Source organism: Topomyia yanbarensis, chromosome 1 (assembly GCF_030247195.1).
Source record: "Topomyia yanbarensis strain Yona2022 chromosome 1, ASM3024719v1, whole genome shotgun sequence".
Classification (NCBI taxonomy): Eukaryota; Metazoa; Arthropoda; class Insecta; order Diptera; family Culicidae; genus Topomyia; species Topomyia yanbarensis.
In genome coordinates this window covers 99,431,375-99,454,190 of record NC_080670.1, presented here as the reverse complement: position 1 = coordinate 99,454,190, position 22,816 = coordinate 99,431,375, and the positions used below count along the sequence as shown (strand labels likewise).

The 22,816-nt window shown below is 38.9% G+C and overlaps 1 protein-coding gene across 1 annotated transcript; it reads left to right on the top strand.

Annotated features, from left to right (window-relative positions):
• Positions 1–2,276: 2,276 nt before the first annotated feature.
• On the top strand, positions 2,277–7,544 carry LOC131696419 (uncharacterized). The gene has a single exon (XM_058984960.1). It carries the CDS (start codon positions 2,277–2,279, stop codon positions 7,542–7,544), a length of 5,268 nt encoding a protein of 1,755 aa, XP_058840943.1.
• Positions 7,545–22,816: the final 15,272 nt, after the last annotated feature.

Below are 22,816 nucleotides of genomic sequence, written 5' to 3'. Positions count from 1 at the left end.
TTTCAGTAGGGATGAAATAATTGTAAAGAGATTCGATTGATTTTTAGTTGAACGATTTTTTGCATTCTTGATTGAGATGATGCTTTCATTGAATTCGTAGCTCTTACTTTTGCGAACAAGTTTGCTGAAGACACCAAGTATCTATGTTGAATACTTTGAAAGTTGTAGCTTGTTGTTTGTGGATGGCCCATCGGCGCTTATTTATTGTTCAATATGGATTGAGAAAATCTTCAAACTGTCATAAAAATTGACCCTGATCTGCTAGAAGCAAACCAGTAGTTTTTCATCATTTCTCGTCTACTTCACGAAAAATTATGTTTGAACTCCGAATACTCAAGTTGGTTTTTTAGTGTTGCGCGCTTGCGATTTTATATGGGAAATTGCGGTTTTACATTTCTTATAAAAGAAATGTATAGAATTCGCTCAAACTTTCAAGATTTTTTCCGAAGCCCGTAGGGCCGAGTCTTATATACCAATCGACTCAGCTCGACGATTTGGGACAATGTCTCTGTGTGTGTGTGTGTGTAACGGACAAATTCTCATTCGTGTTTCTCAGCAATGGCTGAACCGATCTTATCCAAACCAATTTTAAATGAAAGAACTAAAAGTATGTATGTATGTACAGTATGAACGCTATTAATTTGTTTTTGATTCTGATGTTTAGTTTCCAAGATATGAATGTTTGAATGCGCAAAAATGGCGTTTTTTGCAGTTTTTTTAAATTATCTGCCGAAATTGACAATGTAGATAGACAATTTATATGTTTTTAGACAGCTTTAACGAATACCTTTCGAACAAGCTATAGATTGTTGAAATCGTACTAGGGTGATGAGCCTATTTTCACCATACTAAGCAAGGTGCCTCACTAATTCGGTAATTTTTTGCCTTACGAGCAATGGAATGCGTAGAAATTGACATTAACCGCTTAGCTTCGTTGTTAAGAACCAATGTAATAACACAAATGCGTTGAAAACAGTAAAATTCTCGTGTTTGAGCACAATGAAAACTCGAATCGAGTGCCCCTATTGTTGCGCTACCATTTGACTCAATGCGTTGAACAAAGATGGCAGACACTGCTCTAACCAACGGCTTCAAATGGGTCGGGTGATAATAGAAACATGGCGCGAATAGGCTCATCACCCTATTATCAAAAGAGATATTTAACATTAAATGCGGACGAAAGATTTTTATCATTTCCCATAGCCAGAAATATGACCAAAAACATGTAATCTATTATTAACGCGAAAACGGCTTATTTTAGGTCAATAGTATCTTCGGAGAATTTAATGGAGGCAATATGCCCTTTCTTTTGGTATTGTGCTTTTGCTGATTAATCCCCCTATGAGTGAGATATTTTCACAAATTTTTTTGGAAGTGATTATATCGAAATGATGCCTTCAGCAAATTTGTAGCTCTTACTTTTGCGAATAACGTTACTGAAGACTTCAAATATCTATTTTGAATACTTTAAAAGTTATGGCTTGTTGTTTGTTGATTACTCTTTGTCGCCTATTTATTGTTCAATACAGTAATTGTTCGCATACGAAGAAGAATCTAGCGCCTTCTAGCTGTCATCGTCACCAAAATTCGCCAATCATCGACATTTCATCGACATCTTTACCAATGCCCAAAATTAGACCAGAGAGAAGTTTCCGGGACAACTTGTTTCCGACTGAGCCACTATAAAAGAAGCAATGACAGCATTGGGCAACCTTCTTGCCCGACTGTTGAGTGAAACGTCAGTGTCATCCGATGTCAGAGAATATTTTCATAAAGTTTATATTACAAGTTATTTTATTTTGAAGTTATATGAAGAACATTATGTAGTAAAGTGAAGAAAAGCTGAAATAAGAAAATTTAGTTTAAATTACCTGCTGTTTGAGCCGCCGTTCCTGCCGAAAGTCCGTCACACCTGTACCAACATCACTTACCTGCATCTGCCGTACCTGAAAAGGAAAAGGGATTAACTCACCTGTAAGTCCAACTCCGCTGCTTTCGCTGATCGCCGTCATCTGGTCCTTCGAGCCGGATAAGTGTCGAAACTCCACTTGTCCGCAACCGCCATCCCATTGTGGCGAATCGAATCGCCATCTTACGTCCGCCATCCTGTGGATTCACTCGGCTGGGAATCGGCCGCCATCCTGTATTCAACTCTACCAGGAGGAATTCATTCGTACAAGGCACATTTATTGCCTCAAAAAGGTAATTAGTATTCCATTAAGTTTTACCCGTCTCGTTTGAGCTACGCGGTCTTCCGTTTGCAGTTCCCGTTCAAAATGTCTACGGAACGACGCATTAAATCGCTCAAACTACGGCAGCGTAGTATCCAAACGTCCTTCGATCTCATCAAGGCGTTCGTGAATTCTTACGAGGACGATACTGACGCCAGCCAAGTTCCGGTACGATTAGAGCATCTTGTATCGCTCTGGTCAGACTTCAACAAGGTACAAACGGAGCTTGAATCACTCGATGAAGTCGGTATTGAACAGCAGTTCAAGTATCGCACCAACTTTGAATCGTCCTACTACAAAGTAAAGGGCTTTTTGCTCACCATTAATAAAACACCCGTTACACCATGCGCCGCTTCTAGTTCTCCTTATGCTGGTCATTTCCCTCCATCGGCATCGCACGTGCGCTTGCCCGATGTAAAGCTCCCAGCGTTCAATGGAAACTTAGACAATTGGCTCAACTTCCACGATTTGTATTTGTCACTTGTCCACTCATCGGCAGAACTATCGAACATACAAAAATTCTACTACTTACGCTCTTCTCTGACTGGGGACGCTTTAAAATTGGTTCAAACAATACCCATTAGTGCCAACAACTATGCGGTAGCCTGGAACATGCTAGTGGACCACTACCAGAACCCTGCGAGGCTGAAGCAGACCTATGTGGATGCCCTGTTCGACTTTGCCACCATCAAGCGAGAATCTGCGTCGGACCTACATTCGCTCGTGGAGAAGTTTGAAGCCAACGTCAAGGTGTTGCAGCAGTTGGGCGAGCAAACGCAATATTGGGACATCATTCTTATTCGCATGCTCAGTATACGACTGGACTCAACAACACGGAGAGACTGGGAAGAATACGCCTCAACTAAGGACACAATATCGTTTAACGACCTCACAGCTTTCATTCAGCGTCGCGTGACTGTGCTGCAAAATATTCACCCCAAAGCCGTCGAAGCACCGGCAGTAAATAATAACGTGAAGAAGCCAAACTTTCGTCCAGTTGCTAGTAACGGAGCTAATCAGTTTAATCCCCGAAAGTGTGTCATATGCAGTGAGCATCACCCGTTATACCAGTGTTCAACATTCTCGAAGATGCCCTTAGAAGACAAGGAGAGGGAAGTACGTCGTCATCAGCTGTGTCGTAATTGTTTGCGTAGGGGACACTTAGCCAAAGATTGTTCGTCATCCAGTACGTGTCGCAAATGTCAAGGTCACCATCATACTCAATTGTGTGCTAGTGGGGTTAATCATGGGAAGTCAATAGATTCGTCTGCCTCCAAACAATCATCTTCGCAATTGCCCGAACAGCAATCAGCACCGTCAATATCAGCCACTGTCGTCGAACGTGTCAACTGCTCGACATCGAGCCACGGGCGGCAATGCGTTCTTTTAGTTACTGCCGTCGTTATCTTAGTAGACGACAACGGAAACCAGCACACTGCAAGGGCACTTTTAGACTCCGGTAGTGAGTGCTGCTTTATTAGTGAAGCTCTCGCCCAAACACTCAAAGTTCAGCGGAAAAAGATATCACTCCCGATCGCGGGAATCGGGCAATCATCCACTCAGGCCCGCCAGAAATTTGCAACGACAGTACGGTCACGCATCAGCAATTACACTGCTAATGTAGAGTTTCTAGTCCTCCCAAGGCTCACTGTAGAATTACCAACAGCTTCTGTTGACATCACATCTTGGCGAATCCCACCTGAAATCCAATTAGCAGATCCATCATTTTGTAAGGCCAATCCAGTCGACCTCATCCTAAGCGTCGAAGTCTTTTTCGATCTCTTCAAGGTGTCAGGCAGAATACCATTAGGCGACTCGATGCCAGTGCTTGTAAACTCGGTACTTGGCTGGATAGTAGCGGGAAAGACCACGCACTGCAAGCCCATCACTCCCGTTATGGCGAACGTAGCTACAATTTCTGCTATACATAAATTGATGGAAAAATTTTGGACATTAGAGGAAGGTCATTCGTCTCCCTGCTATTCGGTAGAAGAAGCGGAATGCGAGGAACATTTCCGTCAAACCGTCTCTCGTGCGCCAGAAGGACGGTATATCGTCAGACTCCCACTAAAACGGGACACACTAGCCAATTTAAGCGATAATCGCGGCACTGCTATCAGACGGTTTCATTTGTTAGAACGTCGGTTAGCACGTAACGAAGAGTTAAGTCAAAGGTATAGCGAATTTATGGACGAATACTATACTCTCGGACACATGGAACATGTCGAGAACCCGCAAGAAATAACTAAACCTTGTTTTCACCTCCCCCATCATGCCGTGGTACGTGAGAGCAGCTCAACAACGCAGGTACGAGTCGTCTTCGATGCTTCGTGCAAGTCAACCAGTGGACCATCTTTAAATGACGCTCTGATGATAGGTCCAATCGTGCAAGATGAGTTAAGGTCCATCATCATGCGTTCTCGGAAGCATTCGGTAATGCTCATCGCAGACATTAAGCAAATGTATCGGCAAATTCTGCTGCACGAGCAGGACACTCCTCTGCAACGAATTGTTTGGCGAAATTCAACTGACGCACCCATCGACACATTTGAACTCAAAACCGTTACTTACGGAACGGCCAGCGCCCCTTTCCTAGCCACACGAGTGTTAAAACAACTAGCCGAAGACGAACGAACTAATTTCCCTGAAGCAACTGCTGTACTCGAAAAGGACTTTTACGTAGACGACTTGTTCACTGGCGCGCGAAACATTAATGAAGCTACAACACTACGGAAGCATCTAGAAATTCTCCTAGCGAAGGGCGGATTCGAGTTGCGTAAATGGGCATCGAACGAGGAAGCTGTTCTAGAAGGCATCCCAAATGAAAATCGCGCGCTCCAGCCATCCGTCGATTTCCATCGTGATCAATGCATCAAAACACTTGGCTTGCACTGGGAACCGGCTTCAGATGTACTGCGATACAAAATCCAACTACCCAGTTCGGATACAACCACCTCACTCACCAAACGAATCGCACTCTCACAAATCGCTCAATTATTCGACCCACTTGGATTGGTGGGTCCGGTTGTTACAACGGCTAAACTTTACATGCAAGCACTATGGACGATGAAGGACGAAAATGGACACTCCTGGGGATGGGATCAAGTACTCCCGAAAGCGATGATAGAACGTTGGATTGCCTACCAATCTCAACTTCCCCTTCTGAACGAGCTGAGCATCGAACGCTGCGTGCTGTGCCCAAATCCAACAACGATTCAACTACATTTGTTTTCTGATGCTTCGGAACGTGCCTACGGGGCATGTGTTTATGTACGGTCAACAAATTCAGCAGGCACCGTCAAAGTCGCCCTGCTGACAACTAAATCGAAGATTGCACCACTCAAGCAACAAACCATCCCACGATTGGAACTGTGTGGGGCTTTACTAGCAGCACAACTTTATGAAAGGGTCGTCGAATCTCTTCAACTACCAGTCCAAACATTCTTCTGGGTGGACTCAACTACGGTACTTAGCTGGCTCAAATCACCACCCACAACTTGGAACACCTTCGTAGCAAATCGTGTTTCCAAAATCCAACAAGCAACGGTGAATTGCACCTGGCGACATGTAGCAGGGAAGGAAAATCCTGCCGACTACCTATCTCGAGGAATGACAGCAGAGACACTCCTAGAATGTGTCAACTGGTGGCAGGGAACAACCTGGTTGCACCTTGATGACAACGAATGGCCCATACAATGTCCGTTTGCAATCGAGGATCCTGAAGCATCCATTGAGGCGCGCAAAGTAAGTTGCACAGTAGCACCGGTGGGACCCGAGCCATCCTTCATCGACCAGCTCGTCAGTAGATTCTCCCAATATCAACGAATGCTGCGGATCGTCGCATATTGTCTTAGATTTCCTAGAAACTGCCAACTCGCAAGGGAAAATCGACCAGAGAACACCTGCGTTACTGTAAACGAAACACAAGAAGCAGAAACAATTTTAATTAGACTCGTTCAGCAGCAATCATTTGTGGAAGAATGGCGATTAATCGAAAAGTCAATGCCAGTTTCCACGAAATCACGAATCAAATGGTTTCATCCCATGCTATCATCCCCTGAGCGCCTGATGCGAATTGGAGGAAGGATAAGTCAATCACAGCAACCCTACGACGCGAAACATCAAATCATCCTACCGTCATCCCATCATTTGTCAACTCTACTTGTAAGAAGTTATCATGAGCGACACCTTCATGCCGCTCCCCAGCTGCTAGTCAGCATTCTACGTCTCCGGTATTGGATTATAGGAGCCAGGAACTTGGCACGTAAAATTGTCCACAAGTGTGTTGTTTGTGTCAGAGCTTGTCCAAAACCAATCGAACAGTTCATGGCTGAACTACCAGCGAAACGCATCATCGCCTCTCGACCGTTTTCAACAACCGGTGTTGACTATTGGGGTCCGATACTGTTACAGCCACCTCACCGTCGAGCCGCCGCGCGTAAAGCCTACATAGCAGTCTTCATATGTTTCTGCACGAAGGCTGTGCACCTGGAATTGGTGGCAGACCTCAGCACACAAAAATTTATACAGGCACTTAGACGCTTCGTCGCTCGTCGTGGATTGTGTTCCAACCTATACAGCGACAATGGTAGAAATTTTGTTGGAGCTGCTAACGAACTAAAAACTCTCATTCGCAGCAAAGAACATCAGCAAGCAATTTTCCAGGAGTACAACGAAACCGGAATCAAATGGCACTTTAACCCACCTAAAGCTTCACATTTTGGCGGCTTATGGGAGGCTGCCATTCAATCGGCACAGAAACATTTTGTTCGAGTTTTGGGAAACCGTTCACTAGCTCATGACGACATGGAAACACTATTAGCGCAAGTTGAATCCTGCCTCAATTCGAGACCAATCGTGCCTCTCAGTGATGATCCTTCGGACTACAACCCACTAACACCAGGACACTTCTTGACGGGGTCAGCATTGAAGGCCGTTCCTGATGTCGATCTGTCCACTGTGCCTTTCAATCGCCTAAGACAGTGGCAGCAGACTCAAAAAATCCTGCAGGATGTATGGAGAAGATGGCACACCGAGTATCTCTCAACTCTTCAGGCGAGAACGAAGTGGTGCAATCCACCAGTACAGCTCGCCAAAAACCAGCTTGTTATTATCAAGGAGGAAAACTTGGCTCCCATGCGATGGCCAACTGCTAGGATTCACGAACTGCATCCTGGTCCGGATGGCATCACCAGAGTAGTTACACTACAAACACCACAAGGGAAATTTACTCGTCCTGTTGCGAAGCTTTGTTTACTTCCCGTCGTGTCATCTGATGAATCAAAGGCAGCAGAAGCGGATCACCTGAAATAAAATACAAGGCCCTTTAAAAAAAGGGACAAGGTAAGCACCTGTCCAATATTCCCTAAATCCTTTGAACCCGCTACCGGGTCTGTTTTATTCGCCAGAAATAATTGTCAGCAGCAACCGTCGAACTCGTGGCAGCCAATGAAATAAAATGCAGAAACGTCATGTCAGATGATCATCGATTTTGGCGTGGGGGACAAACCGTTCGTTTCATCGATTAGCAGATAGCGGATAGTTGGGATGTTCAAAAATATGTTTTCTGAAGGGGTCAGGATGTTCGCATACGAAGAAGAATCTAGCGCCTTCTAGCTGTCATCGTCACCAAAATTCGCCAATCATCGACATTTCATCGACATCTTTACCAATGCCCAAAATTAGACCAGAGAGAAGAGTTTCCGGGACAACTTGTTTCCGACTGAGCCATTATAAAAGGAGCAATGACAGCATTGGGCAACCTTCTTGCCCGACTGTTGAGTGAAACGTCAGTGTCATCCGATGTCAGAGAATATTTTCATAAAGTTTATATTACAAGTTATTTTATTTTGAAGTTATATGAAGAACATTATGTAGTAAAGTGAAGAAAAGCTGAAATAAGAAAATTTAGTTTAAATTACCTGCTGTTTGAGCCGCCGTTCCTGCCGAAAGTCCGTCACACCTGTACCAACATCACTTACCTGCATCTGCCGTACCTGAAAAGGAAAAGGGATTAACTCACCTGTAAGTCCAACTCCGCTGCTTTCGCTGATCGCCGTCAGTAATAATCCATTGAAATAAGCCAAACATTATTTCGATAAAACGAATTTTGTATTTCATTTTACTATCTACAACCGCTAGAAATAATCACCGAACAGTTCCAAGTTATCTGGAAGGAACTTGATAACTTATCAGTACAAAAATGTTCATTTGTGCGAACTTTCTGACTGCAATTTTTCTAACTTATAACCATCGGATCGATCTGAAACATATCGGAAAATGAGAAGCGAAATAAATAACTCCAAGCAACGGCGTAGCCAAGAGAAGGTTTTGGGGTTTAACACCATACAACCCCCCCCCCCCCCCCACAACACCCAAAAAAAATTGGATTGAAGTTGAAAATTTATTGATGCAGACTGATTTAATTCAATATTACAATAACAATTATCTGATCCGTAGATTGATAACCTGTTGTTGTAAACATCATGAGGACTTTTGATAAATTGTCGGAATGGGGTCCTGATATGTAACTGATCTCTTGGTCTTGATTTCACAGTTGTCTAATAGCATCAATATCAAATTCCTGTCTGAAAACATTCCAATAGAAAATTCCAGAGTTCTGTAATCAATCATAATCCTCAGATTTATTTTCAAATTGATCTCATTTTTGTAGAGATGTACTGTAATAAGGGTCTTTATTTAATAGGAAGCGAAGTTAAAATTGATTTAATTCTATGAAACATAGAACTGCTCAACAAAAAATGCATAAATTTCAACAATTGCTTAAAATGTTTTTGCCTTTCTCATTCACTCTAAAATTCGTCGATCTAATCCCGACCGGGAGGACCGAGTGTCATATGCTAATCGACTCAGTTCGTCGAGATCGGAAAATGTCTGTGTGTGTATGTATGTGTATGTATGTATGTGGAAAAAATGTGACCTCTGTTAATCAGAGATGGCTGGATCGATTTGCACAAAGTTAGTCTCAAATGAAAGGTACAATCTTCCCATCGGCTGCTATTGAATTTTTTATTGATTGGACTTCCGGTTCCGGAGTTACGAGTGAAGAGTGCAATCACACAACAAATTCCCATATAAACTGAAATGAAAAATTTTCAAAATCAAATTTGTATTTTTGATGCCAAATGACATTATAATGCATGAAACATTGAGATTTGATGTAAACTCGAAAAAATAACGTTTGACAAAAATTGATTTTTTTGGACTTTGGTACTTATTTGCTCTGTTACTATTTTCTGAAAAATTAATTCTGCATAATTTTAAAATTTCAAAAATTACGGTTTCGGAATTATGCCGTTTAGACATTAAGATCGATTTTCACCAAACCCCCACCAATTGTAAAATTGGTATTGTAAAAAACGTAAGGGCGATACTTCAATGCTGATAGGTGGGACCGAAAAGGTAAACAATCGCCAAAGGGACTATATACTATATATACAAGCATTTTGTCAATTTCAATTGCAAACACAAATTTTAATTTAATAATTTCAAATACTTCATGAAGTTTTGGGTTTCGATCACTGAATCATGCAATCTAGGATGTAAAAAACACAATAGTTCTAAATTGGAAATAAAACCAAGTCTGGAAATATGCACTGTTGATTTTCTTTGAATGCACTATGAGTCACAAGGGCGATTTTTCGGTACAAAAATCAATAACTCCCAAACCGTTCATTTTAGAGAAATTATGTCTGAGAGAATATTTTTATGGATTAAATTCGCTATCTTTTAAAGTAAAATGTAGCTATGGTGGTCCTCTCAAACATTCTTTTCGAAAAATAATTTGAACCCACAGGTAAACAGCGGCTCCATCTTGATAGTGGTGGTTGCGCTGTGTTTAACCCGAGCGTGTGACAGAGGGAGACAGCATGAATCTGCAACTCTTCGAAGGACAGGTAGATTTTAATATAATTTGGCTAGTGTTAGTATTTAATTAACTTATTGTGTATGGTAGGTGTTCACGATTGCGGGTGATTCGGGGAGATTGAAACGTCCGTTTAGCAGTCTTCACTGTAGACAGCTTTTAAGGTTCAGTTTATCTCTTATTGAAGCCGCAATGGAACTCTATTCGGAAGGTACTCGCGGTAGCAAACTGTGTGCCAATGAATCACCTGAACACCCAATCTATTGCGTGTTGTCGCAGTGACCGATCTTTTGTTGATCGAAGCTGTGGACACACTCGTGTTCTGTCTCGATACGGTTCGTAAAGATCCAGTAATCGTCGATCGCTGTCGTATTTCCCGCGCGCCTTTAGGGTCTACTTAGTGATGTACTCGAGCAGATTCTATGCCGAAAGAGGTTCACTTCGCATTATCTTCACCACGTTCTACCGTTCCTTTTCTCCAGTTTGTTTTGATTTTTACCGATGACAGTTGCCACAGTCAGAGTGCAATCGGAACTGCACTATCGTTTACAGTGTTGGCATATTGGCAGTTTTCAACAGTAGGCGAGATAGAGGATAGTGAGATGGAATCCTCCATTTCACAAGAGCAAAATTATTCTGATCCCCCTCCCTCAACTCCCCTTAGAATAAAATTATACCCTCAAGGGTCTTCTGGACCTTGGCAGGTTTTCTTCAGGCGGAAAGGAAAGCCATTAAACCTTGTGTAAATTGCACGGGATCTGACTTCACTTATGTCTGAGAGAATATTTTTATGGATTAAATTCGCTTTCTTTTAAAGTAAAATGTAGCTAGGGTGGTCCTCTCAAACATTCTTTTCGAAAAATTATTTTTCGAACAAAATGGTATAGCAAGGTACTTACTTCAGCAAAGTTGTAGAAAAATGTTTTTCAGTTAACATTTTCAAATGAATTAAAGTTATAGCACTATCGGTTTTTATGTTATAATTATTTTTATTCTTTAACTTAGGGTGTTTCTGAAAAAGTCAGTTTTTTGACTATAACTTTTTAAATATTTAGTCTATCTTCATACTCTCTATGAAGCAATTTTAGTACTTTTCATTGCGCATATTTCTGCTGAAGAAAGTGTTACGGAGTTACGATCATTTTTTTAAATAAAAATGATAGTTTTCAATGTCCTCTAACTCAGAAGGTGGCAAAAACTAGCAGCTAAATTTGTACTCTTTTGAAAGTGCATCAAAAATACTATAAAATATTTCAAAATCAAAGTCAGCATTTTTGCCCCTCGATGTCAAATATAAACAACAACACCACGAGTCGTGACAGTTTAATTGGTATCAATCTCATTCATGAATCGAATCGCAGTAGCCGACGACTGCTTTGATCAACGCGTGTAGTGCTTTGTATTATTAGTGCTGTTAAAATGGATAAAATAAAGTTGTTCGATCTCTGGAAAGTGGCCAAAGGTGAAAATAAAAATAAAATATAAGTTGTGTTTGAGGAAATAATGAGATAATTTGATGTGGGACAAAATGAAAAAAATAAGTTCACTCAGAATGCAAAAGCTGTAACAATTAAAACATGTAAAAGGTTTGATCAATTTTGGAAAGACAGTAATCGAATTGAGACGAAAGTGCTCGATAAAAATTCGAAATATTTTGAGAAGCCGTTAACAGTTCCTACAAAAGATTCAAACTGCACTTCCTCCCAAACCAGCATTCACAGAAATTCGTCGCTTACTTAGAACAGAATGAAGGGTAATCCTTAATTCATTTGCTTTTTAAGGCAAAATGCGCTACATTTTATATTATGTCAACACTTCCATTACCAACAAGTTTCATGAGCGAACAAGGAGCTGAGGCTCGGAACGATCGACTGAGTCACGGTAGAAATTGTTCAAGAGTTGCGAACATGGAAGATGTTTTCTTTAGAGCAATGGACTCGTCTAATCCGGTTCTTGCAGTTAGAAGATCCCGATACAGTAAACGCACTGAAATAAGTTCAATATTAAATGAGTTAGCACTTTGAGAAAAGAGACACGATTCAGATAACTATAACGACGACGATGCTGATGATGTTGATGATTGTGATTATAATAATTATGAGGATGACGATGATAATAAAGTAGTTACGTAGAATAGTAAAATAAATATCTGTCTGAGCCTAACGTTTTCAATATTTGTGTACATATATTTGACAAGCTCAAAAAATCATTTAACAACTCGACTTTTTGATCTAGTAAAGCAGGTTCTAAATGGCAATGACCAGACCCTTAAAAACAGCCGTATGCTGATGTCATTTAATCAACAGATGTCAACATTTTTCGCTGAATGACAAAAAAGCAAAAGTTGATTTTGAGATATTTTACAGTATTTTTGATGCACTTTCGAAAGAGTACAAATTTAGCTGCTAGTTTTTGCAACCTTCTGAGTTAGAGGTCATTGAAAACTATCATTTTTATTTAAAAAAATGATCGTAATTCGATAACGAAAAATGATATCGATTCACATTCTTCAGCAGAAATATGCGCAATGAAAAGTACTAAAATTGCTTTATAGAGAGTATGAAGATAGACTAACTATTTAAAAAGTTATAGTTAAAAAACTGACTTTTTCAGAAACACTAAAATGACACCCTAAGATAAAGAAGAAAAATAATTATAACATGAAAACCGATAATGCTATAATGCTATAACTTTGATGCATTTGAAAATGTTACTTGAAAAACATTTTTCTACAACTTTGCTGAAGTAAGTACCTTGCTACACCATTTAGTTCTAAACAAAATTTTTCGAAAATAATGTTTGAGAGGACCACCCTAGCTACATTTTGCTTTAAAAGTAAGAAAATTTAATTTCCAAAAATATTCTCTCAGACATAATTTCTCTAAAATGAACGGTTTGGAAGTTATTGATTTTTGTACCGAAAAACCGCCCTTGTGACCCATAGTGGAATGGTGGGTTTTTAAAGAAAAAGCGTTGATTTCTTAATTCTCAGTCGCGTTGGAAATTTGAGTAAAGTATAAACTTCAAATCGATAAAAAAAATCGATTTTTTTTGGCTCAGTACAATATACATAACCCCTTTAGAAAAATCAGTTTTCCCACCACAATGCATTGATTGAGGAATTTAGATATTTTATTAACAGAGCATTAGCAATAATTCGTTTGTATGTCTATTTTATGGGCCATTTTTTCGCCTTCCCATTGATTTGGTTTGAGATTTCTAGCACTGATGTTGTCCTATGCTGATTTGAGTGATTCTCTGAGTCCTGCCACTATCCCATGTAGTATGTGTTATCAAAAACATCGCGAAGCATCAAGTTCTAAATGTTCTCAAACGATATAATATCCGAAGAGAGTGATAAGAGTTATAAGAAATGTCTCATCACACTGTTAGGTGGATTAAAAGCGTTTTTACTACTATATTTCGATACTCTGAATATGTGGGATATTTATGTCTTTGACAAAATTGTTTGAAATAGCACTTTCGAAAACTTTGCTGGAGACATTAAGTCTCGACCCAAATTTGGTTGAAGAGTAATTTTTGTCTATAATTACTTCTTGGAGGATTAACCGTAAAAATTATTCTATCAGCAGATGAACAGTTTTACGTTTTGAAATTCTTCAATGTTACTTAACATCGAAATTTGGCAGTTTCGAATGAATGTGATCGTGACCGTTAAAAATTTATCGAGCATTATTTTTCTTTTCTTCATTAGTCATCCTCACAACTTGCAGTACTAGTACGTAGCACACAAAATTTTAGTACGCCATTCATTGCATCCTGCTAAGAGGCTATTCATATAGTTGATAATACAACAAAAATCCAATGCTCATAAAACCGATCCTGACCTGCTAGAGACAAAATTACATCAGCTTTCAACTAGTTTCTGAAATGTTATTCTTGTTGTTAACCATATTGAATTGTTGTCTAAACTACACAATCTAAAAAAAATACATTTTCAGCAAATGTTGAAATGTATGTAAGTTTTCGGTAAACAAGCTTATGTTTTATATGCAATCAACCTATTCAAATTTAGATTTCCATTCGAAAAATTGTCTCTAATCCATATTTTGAAGCATCTTTCCAAAAATGAGCTCATAATAATTCAGACAGTTATTTTATTTTACATTGAAGTAATTTGACAACTATGGGCTTTTGGCTAAGAGATAAGTTACAAGATCCCCTTCCCATAATTTTCCAAAAGTTCTCATGACGCTTTAAACACAGTTCTCAATGTAGTGATCAGAGAATATTTTTCCAAAAATATTTTGTGGAATATTAAATTAAATTCGTCAGCATCAATTTTTTTTCAATCCAATTAATTTTGGTTTGGGGGGGGGGGGTTTAACCCCCAAAACCCCCCTCTGGCTACGCCACTGAGTGTACTGGTAGCTTAAGTGTCTGTGCTGAAAACTTTGCATGTATTTATGGCATGTTCAGGAGCGTTTTATCTTGTATAGGAGTTTCAAAGTAGAACTGGAACTGAAACATTCACATCCCCAGCAGAGCGTTTTGTTTTATAATTTCGAACAGTTTTGTTTTAAAATTTAAAACTGTTATACGACGCCGTTCTATTTGTTGCTGATTTTAAAACACGTTTAGAACTGTGTTTTAAATACATGCAAAGTTTTCAGCACAGACACTTAGACCCGATAGACTGGGGGAAAATAAATTTGAATGCAGCGACGCTGAAGACATATCGTGACATGAATTTTAAACTGAATAGAACATCCGCTAAAACTGCTGCTGGGGACAGTAAGTTCTAGTTTTAAAATTTTCAGTTTTATATAATAGAACTGTCAAAGTTATGAATCTAAAACTGAAACACTCCTGAACATGCTCTTACAATACAGTTCTAAACGTGTTTTAAGATCAGCAACAAATAGAATGGCATCGTATAACAGTTATAAATTAAAAAAAAAAACTGTTCGAAATAATAAAACAAAACGCTCTGCTGGGGATGTGAATGTTTCAGTTCCAGTTCTACTTTGAAAATCCTATATAAAATAAAACGCTCCTGAACATGCGCTAAGAGCATGTTCAGGAGAGTTTCAGCTTTAGATTTATAATTTTGACAGTTCTATAATATAAAACTGGAAATTTTAAAACTGGAACTTTCTGTCCCCAGCAGCAGTTTTAGCGGGTGTTCTATCCAGTTTAAAATTCATGTCTCGCCATGCCTTCAGCGTTACTGCATTCAAATTTATTTTTCCCCAGTCTATCTGTTCTAAGTGTCCCTGCTGAAAACTTTACATGTATGTAAAACACAGTTCTAAACGTGTTTTAAAATCAGCAACAAATAGAACGGCGTCGTATAACAGTTTTAAATTTTGAAACAAAACTGTACGAAATAATAAAACAAAACGCTCTGCTGGGGATGTGAATGTTTCAGTTCCAGTTCTACTTCGAAACTCCTATATAAAATAAAACGCTCCTGAACATGCCCTTAGGGCAAGTTTTCAGCAGAGACACTTAGAACCGATAGACTGGAAAAAAATAAATTTGAATGCAGTAACGCTGAAGACATGGCGAGACATGAATTTTAAAATGAATAGAACACTCGCTAAAACTGCTGCTGGGGACAGAAAGTTCCAGTTTTAAAATTTCCAGTTTTATATTATAGAACTGGCAGAATTATAAATCTAAAACTGAAACTCTCCTGAACATGCTCTAAAACTGAAAATTTTAAAACTGGAACTTTCTGTCCCCAGCAGGAGTTTTAGCAGGTGTTCTATTCAGTTTAAAATTCATGTCTCGTCATGCCTTCAGCGTTACTGCATTCAAATTTATTTTTCCCCAGTCTATCGGTTCTAAGTGTCTCTGCTGAAAACTTTGCATGTATTTAAAACACAGTTCTAAACGTGTTTTAAAATCAGCAACAAATAGAACGGCGTCGTATAAGGGCATGTTCAGGAGCGTTTTATTTTATATAGGAGTTTCAAAGTAGAACTGGAACTGAAACATTCACATCCCCAGCAGAGGGTTTTGTTTTATTATTTCGACTAGTTTTGTTTCAAAATTTAAAACTGTTATACGACGCCGTTCTATTTGTTGCTGATTTTAAAACACGTTTAGAATAGAAAAACTCTAGTAAGAGAACTGCGGAGAGAAAAACAGCATTTTTGGCAACGTATGCCCCGACATTGTATGACAACACGTCCAATGTTATAAGGATAGGCAATGTTCGATTGGATTCGTTTTTTGACAGCTAAACGCGAATCCAATCGATCCAAAATGGAGTCTCCGCAGTTCTCTTTCTAGAGTTTTTCTAGTTTAGAACTGTGTTTTAAATACATGCAAAGTATTCAGCAGAGACACTTAGAACCGATAGACTGGGGAAAAATAAATTTGAATGCAGTAACGCTGAAGGCATGGCCAGACATGAATTTTAAACTGAATAGAACACCCGCTAAAACTGCTGCTGGGGACAGAAAGTTCCAGTTTTAAAATTTTCCGTTTTATTTTATAGAACTGTCAAAATTATAAATCTAAACTGAAACTCTTCTTACATGCTCTAACAGTTTTAAATTTTGAAACAAAACTGTTCGAAATAATAAAACAAAACGCTCTGCTGGGGATGTGAAAGTTTCAGTTCCAGCTCTACTTTGAAACTCCTATATAAAATAAAACGCTCCTGAACATGCCCTAACGTGATACAAACCTCTCCCTGAAGGATAACTCAAACTAACAAACTGAGATTATCACTCCCCCGCATTCTACGCATCTTAATGTACATGCTGACAAACATTCGTTTCATTATTCGGTAATGCAGCTGAAAAATGCGCAATCGAAATAATGACGAACAAACAACTGACACGTCAACAGTGCATAAATACAGTTTCGTCATGTTAGTTACGTTAGGTTTGGTACTGCTGTAACACTTACGTTATTTTAATTTAATCGGTTTTTGTAACTAAATTATTAAAATTTACTACAATCTTTCTACTAAAATGCTATATATAGGTAATGTTTCCATGCGGGGAACAAGAGCACGCAGTTCCTTAATTCTAGCCAATATTTTAGAGAAAAAGAATACAAGTAATGTTATTCTAAGCACCACTAATGCACATTCAGCACATTTTTATTTTTGATTATCTAAATCTATCCTACAGTAGATCAAATCTAAATACTTGTGACAATGCGAGCAAAAATGAGACACTAAAATCGACTAATTGAAAAATGTCGAAAGTGTAAGAGTGATGCTCAGAATAACGTAACCTTTATTTGTCTTCAACACACTGCTCAAAAGCGACAAACTACAAATTGGTTGTCCTCATTGGCATACTGCCTCGGCGGAACAGTTCAGTTATAGAATTGATTAAAAAATAATAAGATTAGTCACCACAATTGACGAAACTGAAATAACGTAAGTGCAACAAAGATACCAAACCAACGAAAGTAAAACGACGAAACTGTGAGCGTGATACAAATAACATCGTAACTTTAATTTTTCTTCAATCCGCTCTTTTAAATGTCTTGATCGCGAATGTTCGTTCCATTCAATGGAAAGGCGTCTTTGGTGAGCATTTTGGACGAATAATTGGTGTAAAAATCGGTATGGTTTTTAAATAACATTTAAAACAAAACTTCGAAAATGTCATCGCCGTTTTCTCTGTTTGGGTGAAGTGCGAGTTTCGCTGTTTTCAAAAATCATGCTTGAACTAGACCAACCTACATGATGGATTTTTTGTTAACGAATAAAAGCGATACGAATAAAGTTCCTGCTCACATAGGCCTTATAGGCACATTTTTTTTTTACAAAAGAAGATTATTGCCTCAAATCACTGGCGATCACGCTTTTGGAACTGCTTATCCGTCATCTCCATGTGGATAAATGTATGCATCGGAAGGTGGCCAACAGAGTGGCGGCGACAATTTGAGGATGCGAGAACCTGCTTACAGTAAATCAAATAAAGCCTGTCAGAGTAAAAGAAGGCAATTCACGCCGATCCGCTGGGCTTTTACTTTACCATCGTTCAAGCAGGTTTCGTATCTTGGCATTAGTACTAGCTAGGCTTCTTGCTGTCACTCTGTTTGCAGCCAGACTGTTTTACACAAGTTATCTCTTGCCAAATATTTTACGAACATGTTTTCTGTTTCGCAAACTTTACATGATAACGGTAAAAAGCTGGCTTTGCGCTTTCAATCGGAACATAATTATTTCCGACAGAATGATAAAGTTCCTCTGCACTGAGAAACCGGCCGACCGCAAAATATGACCATCGTAAATTCGAACGAAACTTTGCAGGTGTGTTCGTTGTATGAATCTTTATGATATTCTCTGGCAATTGGAATATTTTGATACAAGAGCAATTTTTCAAAAGGGCGTAAACGTTTCTACGTGTATAAATTTCAAATTTTTTTTGTTCGTTCACTGTATTTTATACAGCAAAACTATCTGAGAACGAGTTTTGGATACGTGATATTACTTTTAAACTTTTAGCCTGTACACTTGTTGGCTGTTTAACATAATGTGTTTTATTCCATTTTAAAATCTTACGAGCTAACCTGACTTAAACTATTCTATGTGCATCAAAATGGAAGGAGTCAGTTACAATTTTAAAGTACATAATTATGTACGGGTAGCGTAAAAAAGGGAAAACAAATCAATGAATAAGTATGGGTGCATCGGTTGCTATCGGTGCTTGTTTGGTTACGCAAGGCTGTTTATTTGTCGCCTCAGCATAATAATGACCTAGTGAGAATGTTGCTATAACAAGTGGTGCGACACAGAATGGTTTAACTGGAATGCGCCCATCTGGTTATGCAAGTTGGATTTGAAAACGATCGTTCAAGTAATTTACGATCTGTGGGAAAATATGAGTGTGGCCTCGTTTCAAGTGGCCTGACTAAAGGATATGTTAAATTTGGTTTTTATGACCTGTGACCTGAGAAGGATTCACATTGGTGCATGTAGGGATTGGTTTTGTGGGAATAATTTGTGATGCTAGAAAGTAAGTCCGTCACATCATCCCCCTTTTGGTTGAATGATGTAGCGAAGTGAAATTATTCATGTGAAAGAACTGACTCCCTTACAATTCTAATGGATATTACAAATATTAGTTAGTATTGTGCTTTGTTGCTAGAGTAGTCTAAATAAAATTGCTTTGTTTTTTTTATTCTCCTTTAATAAGTCTGTTTTTGTGTACAATGTTTCTTTGTTTAGTTATTTTGTTTTCTATTTCACAATTTGTATCTAGTATTTTTATAATGGTGTAGACCTATATAGAATGGGTCTAATTTTTTTCTATTTTCGTTTTTTAAATATACTATATCTTGTTTGTTGGTATGTGTATATATTCTTGTCTTGAATGTTTATCCTTTTCTAATCTTTGTTTCGCTATTGCGTTTGATTTTTCTAACTTGTATTTTAGTTCTGTGCTATATAAGTCTAAATTGTACATTGGTGTTATTGTTGTTGGGTAATTTTCTTGTGGTAATTTTGCTTTGTTGCCAAAAATTAGTTCATATGGAGTGAATTTATGTTCTGAGTGTGGGGTAGTGTTATAAGTAAATGCGTAATGTGGTATCCATTCATCCCAATCGGAATGGTGTTCATTTACGAATGATCGTAGATATTCGTTTAAACATCTATGATTTCTCTCCAATGATCCGATTGTTTGGGGGTGGTATGCTGTAGCGAATGTGTGTTTTATTTGTAGGTATTTACAAATCTGTTCAAGTACTTCGTTTTTATATTCGGTTCCTTGATCTGATTTGAGTTCCAGAAATTTTCCGTATAAATTCATAATTAATTATGAATTTTTCTACTAGATTTTTTGCTATTATGTTTGCTTCTTTGGTTGATGTGGGTATTACTACGATGTATTTAGTTAATTCACATTGTATCGTTATTGCGTAACGATTATTGTTGATTGTTTTTGGTAATGGACCTATTGTATCTATGGATATTATTTCGAATGGTTTTGATGGTGTATTGGTTATTATTTGTTTTTCTTTGGTATGTTTTATTATTTTGTTCTTTTTGCACGATTTACAGGCCTTTATGAATCGAGAAATAGATCCTTTCATGTCCTTCCAATTATAATATTCTCTTATTTCAGGTACAGTCGATGCTGTCCTATGTGTCCTCCTGTAGGGGTTTTATGGTGGTTTTTTAATATGTACTGTATCTCGCCAGGATCACTAATGAACTTGGGTGGTTGATACATTATTATCTGTATATTTTTAATTGTTTGTTTCGCTAGCGCTTTAAATGTTTCTATGGGTACCTCTTTAAATATTGTTTCGTTGTTTGCTATAGCGATTTTCTTTATTTGCATCTTATTCATTTCTTTTTCCAATGCTGAAAGTGTGAACTCTAGAGTTCTTCTTCCACTTATATATATTGTGATTCTGTTTATCATTTTTTTCATTTGCGCGTCTTTGTATATATTGAATATAAAATAGTTATTTTCTACCGTTATTCTTAGTTTAGGTAAGTTTCTTGTTTCGGTCGGGTTTTCCGTCGTATAGATAGTGAGGTGATCAGTCTCTCTACCTTTCGTCTTTTGTCCATTGTCGTTAAGTAATTTATAGTTGTTGTTCATATTATTATTGTTGTTAATATTATTCTTTACATTATCGTTAATATTATTATTATTATAGGTATTACTATTATTGTTGATGTTAATATTATCATTTTTTTATCCTAAATACGTTTATTTAGGCCCAAATGCTTTAGCTTAACGAGGCCGATAATTCATTTTTTTAATTACATGTCACATGTTAGTGGGGGAAGGGAAAGCCGTATTTAGGGGCGGCTTGCTCCCCTCTTATGTAATTAAAGGAAAAAGGTAGGAAGTGGGATACATATTGTCATCTTTGCTGATTGATCATTGTGGCGGATATGCACACTTTGTTGTAGTGTTGTAGTTTCCAGCCTGTAATCGCAGGGGCGAGGGGAGGGTCGATATTTCGGATAATTATTGGCACTCTGATGCTGTCATGATGTTCTCTATATCATCTGCATGTGAGGTATGTCATGATGATCTGGGTAGACGGTTATCAAGAAGGGTATGCGCCGAAGACTCGTGAAGCAATGCCATATTGTAGATGCAGGGATAGGTTGGTTAGATTCTACTGTGAATGAGAGAGGGGAAAATGTATTAAACTTGGACATCAATGGTTTTCAAAAAGATATAGATAAGAAAAATATAGGGGTGGTCACGGCTTGCCAGGACGTCCCGGACTGGCACAAAGGGTGATCTACCTCGGGCCCGAAGGGAATCTATTAGTTGGGACCTGGCAACACAGTACTCTGCGCACAGCCAAACAACATGCTCGATGTCGTGATAGCCGTTCTCACAAACACAATGATTACTTTCAGCAAGCCCTATACGACGGAGATGCGCGTCAAACGAGTAATGGTTGGACATGGTTCTTGACATCGTACGAATAAAGTCCCGGTTCACATCCAACCCCTCAAACCAAGCATTCGTTGATACCTTCGGGATAATGGAATGTAGCCACCGTCCCAGATGCCCATTGCTCCATGAGGTTTGCCAACTATCGAGCGTCCTCTGACGAGAGATACTGAAAAATTCGTTGAAGCAAATTGGTCTTTCTTAAGTGTCGCCTTCTAATGCGCCCACCTTGGCAAAAGAGTCCGCCTTCTCATTGCCCGCAATAGAACAATGTGACGGGACCCAAACCAAGGTAATCTGGTAAGATTTTTCAGATAAAGCACTCAGATATTCCCGTATTTTCCCCAGGAAATACGGTGAGTGCTTTCCAGGCTTCGCCGCACGGATGGCCTCAATGGAGCTGAGACTATCCGAAACGATGAAGTAATGGTCTGAGGGCAGGGTGTCAATGATCCCGAGAGTATACTGAATGGCAGCTAATTCTGCGACGTAAATTGAAGCAGGATCATTGAGTTTGAATGAGGCAGCAAGATTTTCGTTGAAGCTACCGAAGCCTGTGGACCCGTCGAGAATTGATCCGTCAGTGTAGAACATTTTGGCGCAGTCGACTTGATGGTATTTGTTATAGAAAATATTCGGGACCACTTGTGGGCGAATATGATCCGGAATTCCACAAATCTCTTCCTTCATGGATGTATCGAAAAATACAGTGTGATCAGAAGTATCTAAGAGATGAGCACGGTTGACGTTATACGTAGATGAATTGATGTTCTGTGCCATGTAATCGAAGTACAAGGACATGAATCGGGTCTGAGAATTAAGCTCGACTAGCCTTTCGCAATTTGCAATCACCAATAGGTTCAGAATATCGCATCGAATGAGCAATCGATATGAGAGGTCCCAGAATCGATTTTTCAGCGGAAGGACGCCCGCCAGCACTTCGAGACTCATCGTATGGGTCGAGTGCATGCAACCCAAGGCAATACGCAAGCAACGATACTGGATTCGCTCCAGTTTGATGAAGTGTATGTTCGCAGCGGAGCGAAAGCAGAAACATCCGTACTCCAACACTGATAATATCGTTGTTTGGTACAGCCTGATTAGGTCTCCTGGATGGGCACCCCACCATGTTCCAGTTATTGTATGGAAAAAGTTGATCCTTTGTTGGCACTTCTGTTTCAGATACCTAATGTGACATCCCCAGGTACCTTTAGAGTCGAACCATACCCCGAGATATTTGAATGTTGAAGCCTGAGCTATAGTTTGATCCATTAATTGAAACTGTAGTTGCGCTGGTTCACGCTTTCTAGAAAATACGACTAGCTCAGTTTTCT

Bases quoted from the DNA above. Each gene is read 5' to 3' on its own strand.
- LOC131696419 (XM_058984960.1), top strand. From the start codon at position 2,277: ATGTCTACGGAACGACGCATTAAATCGCTCAAACTACGGCAGCGTAGT.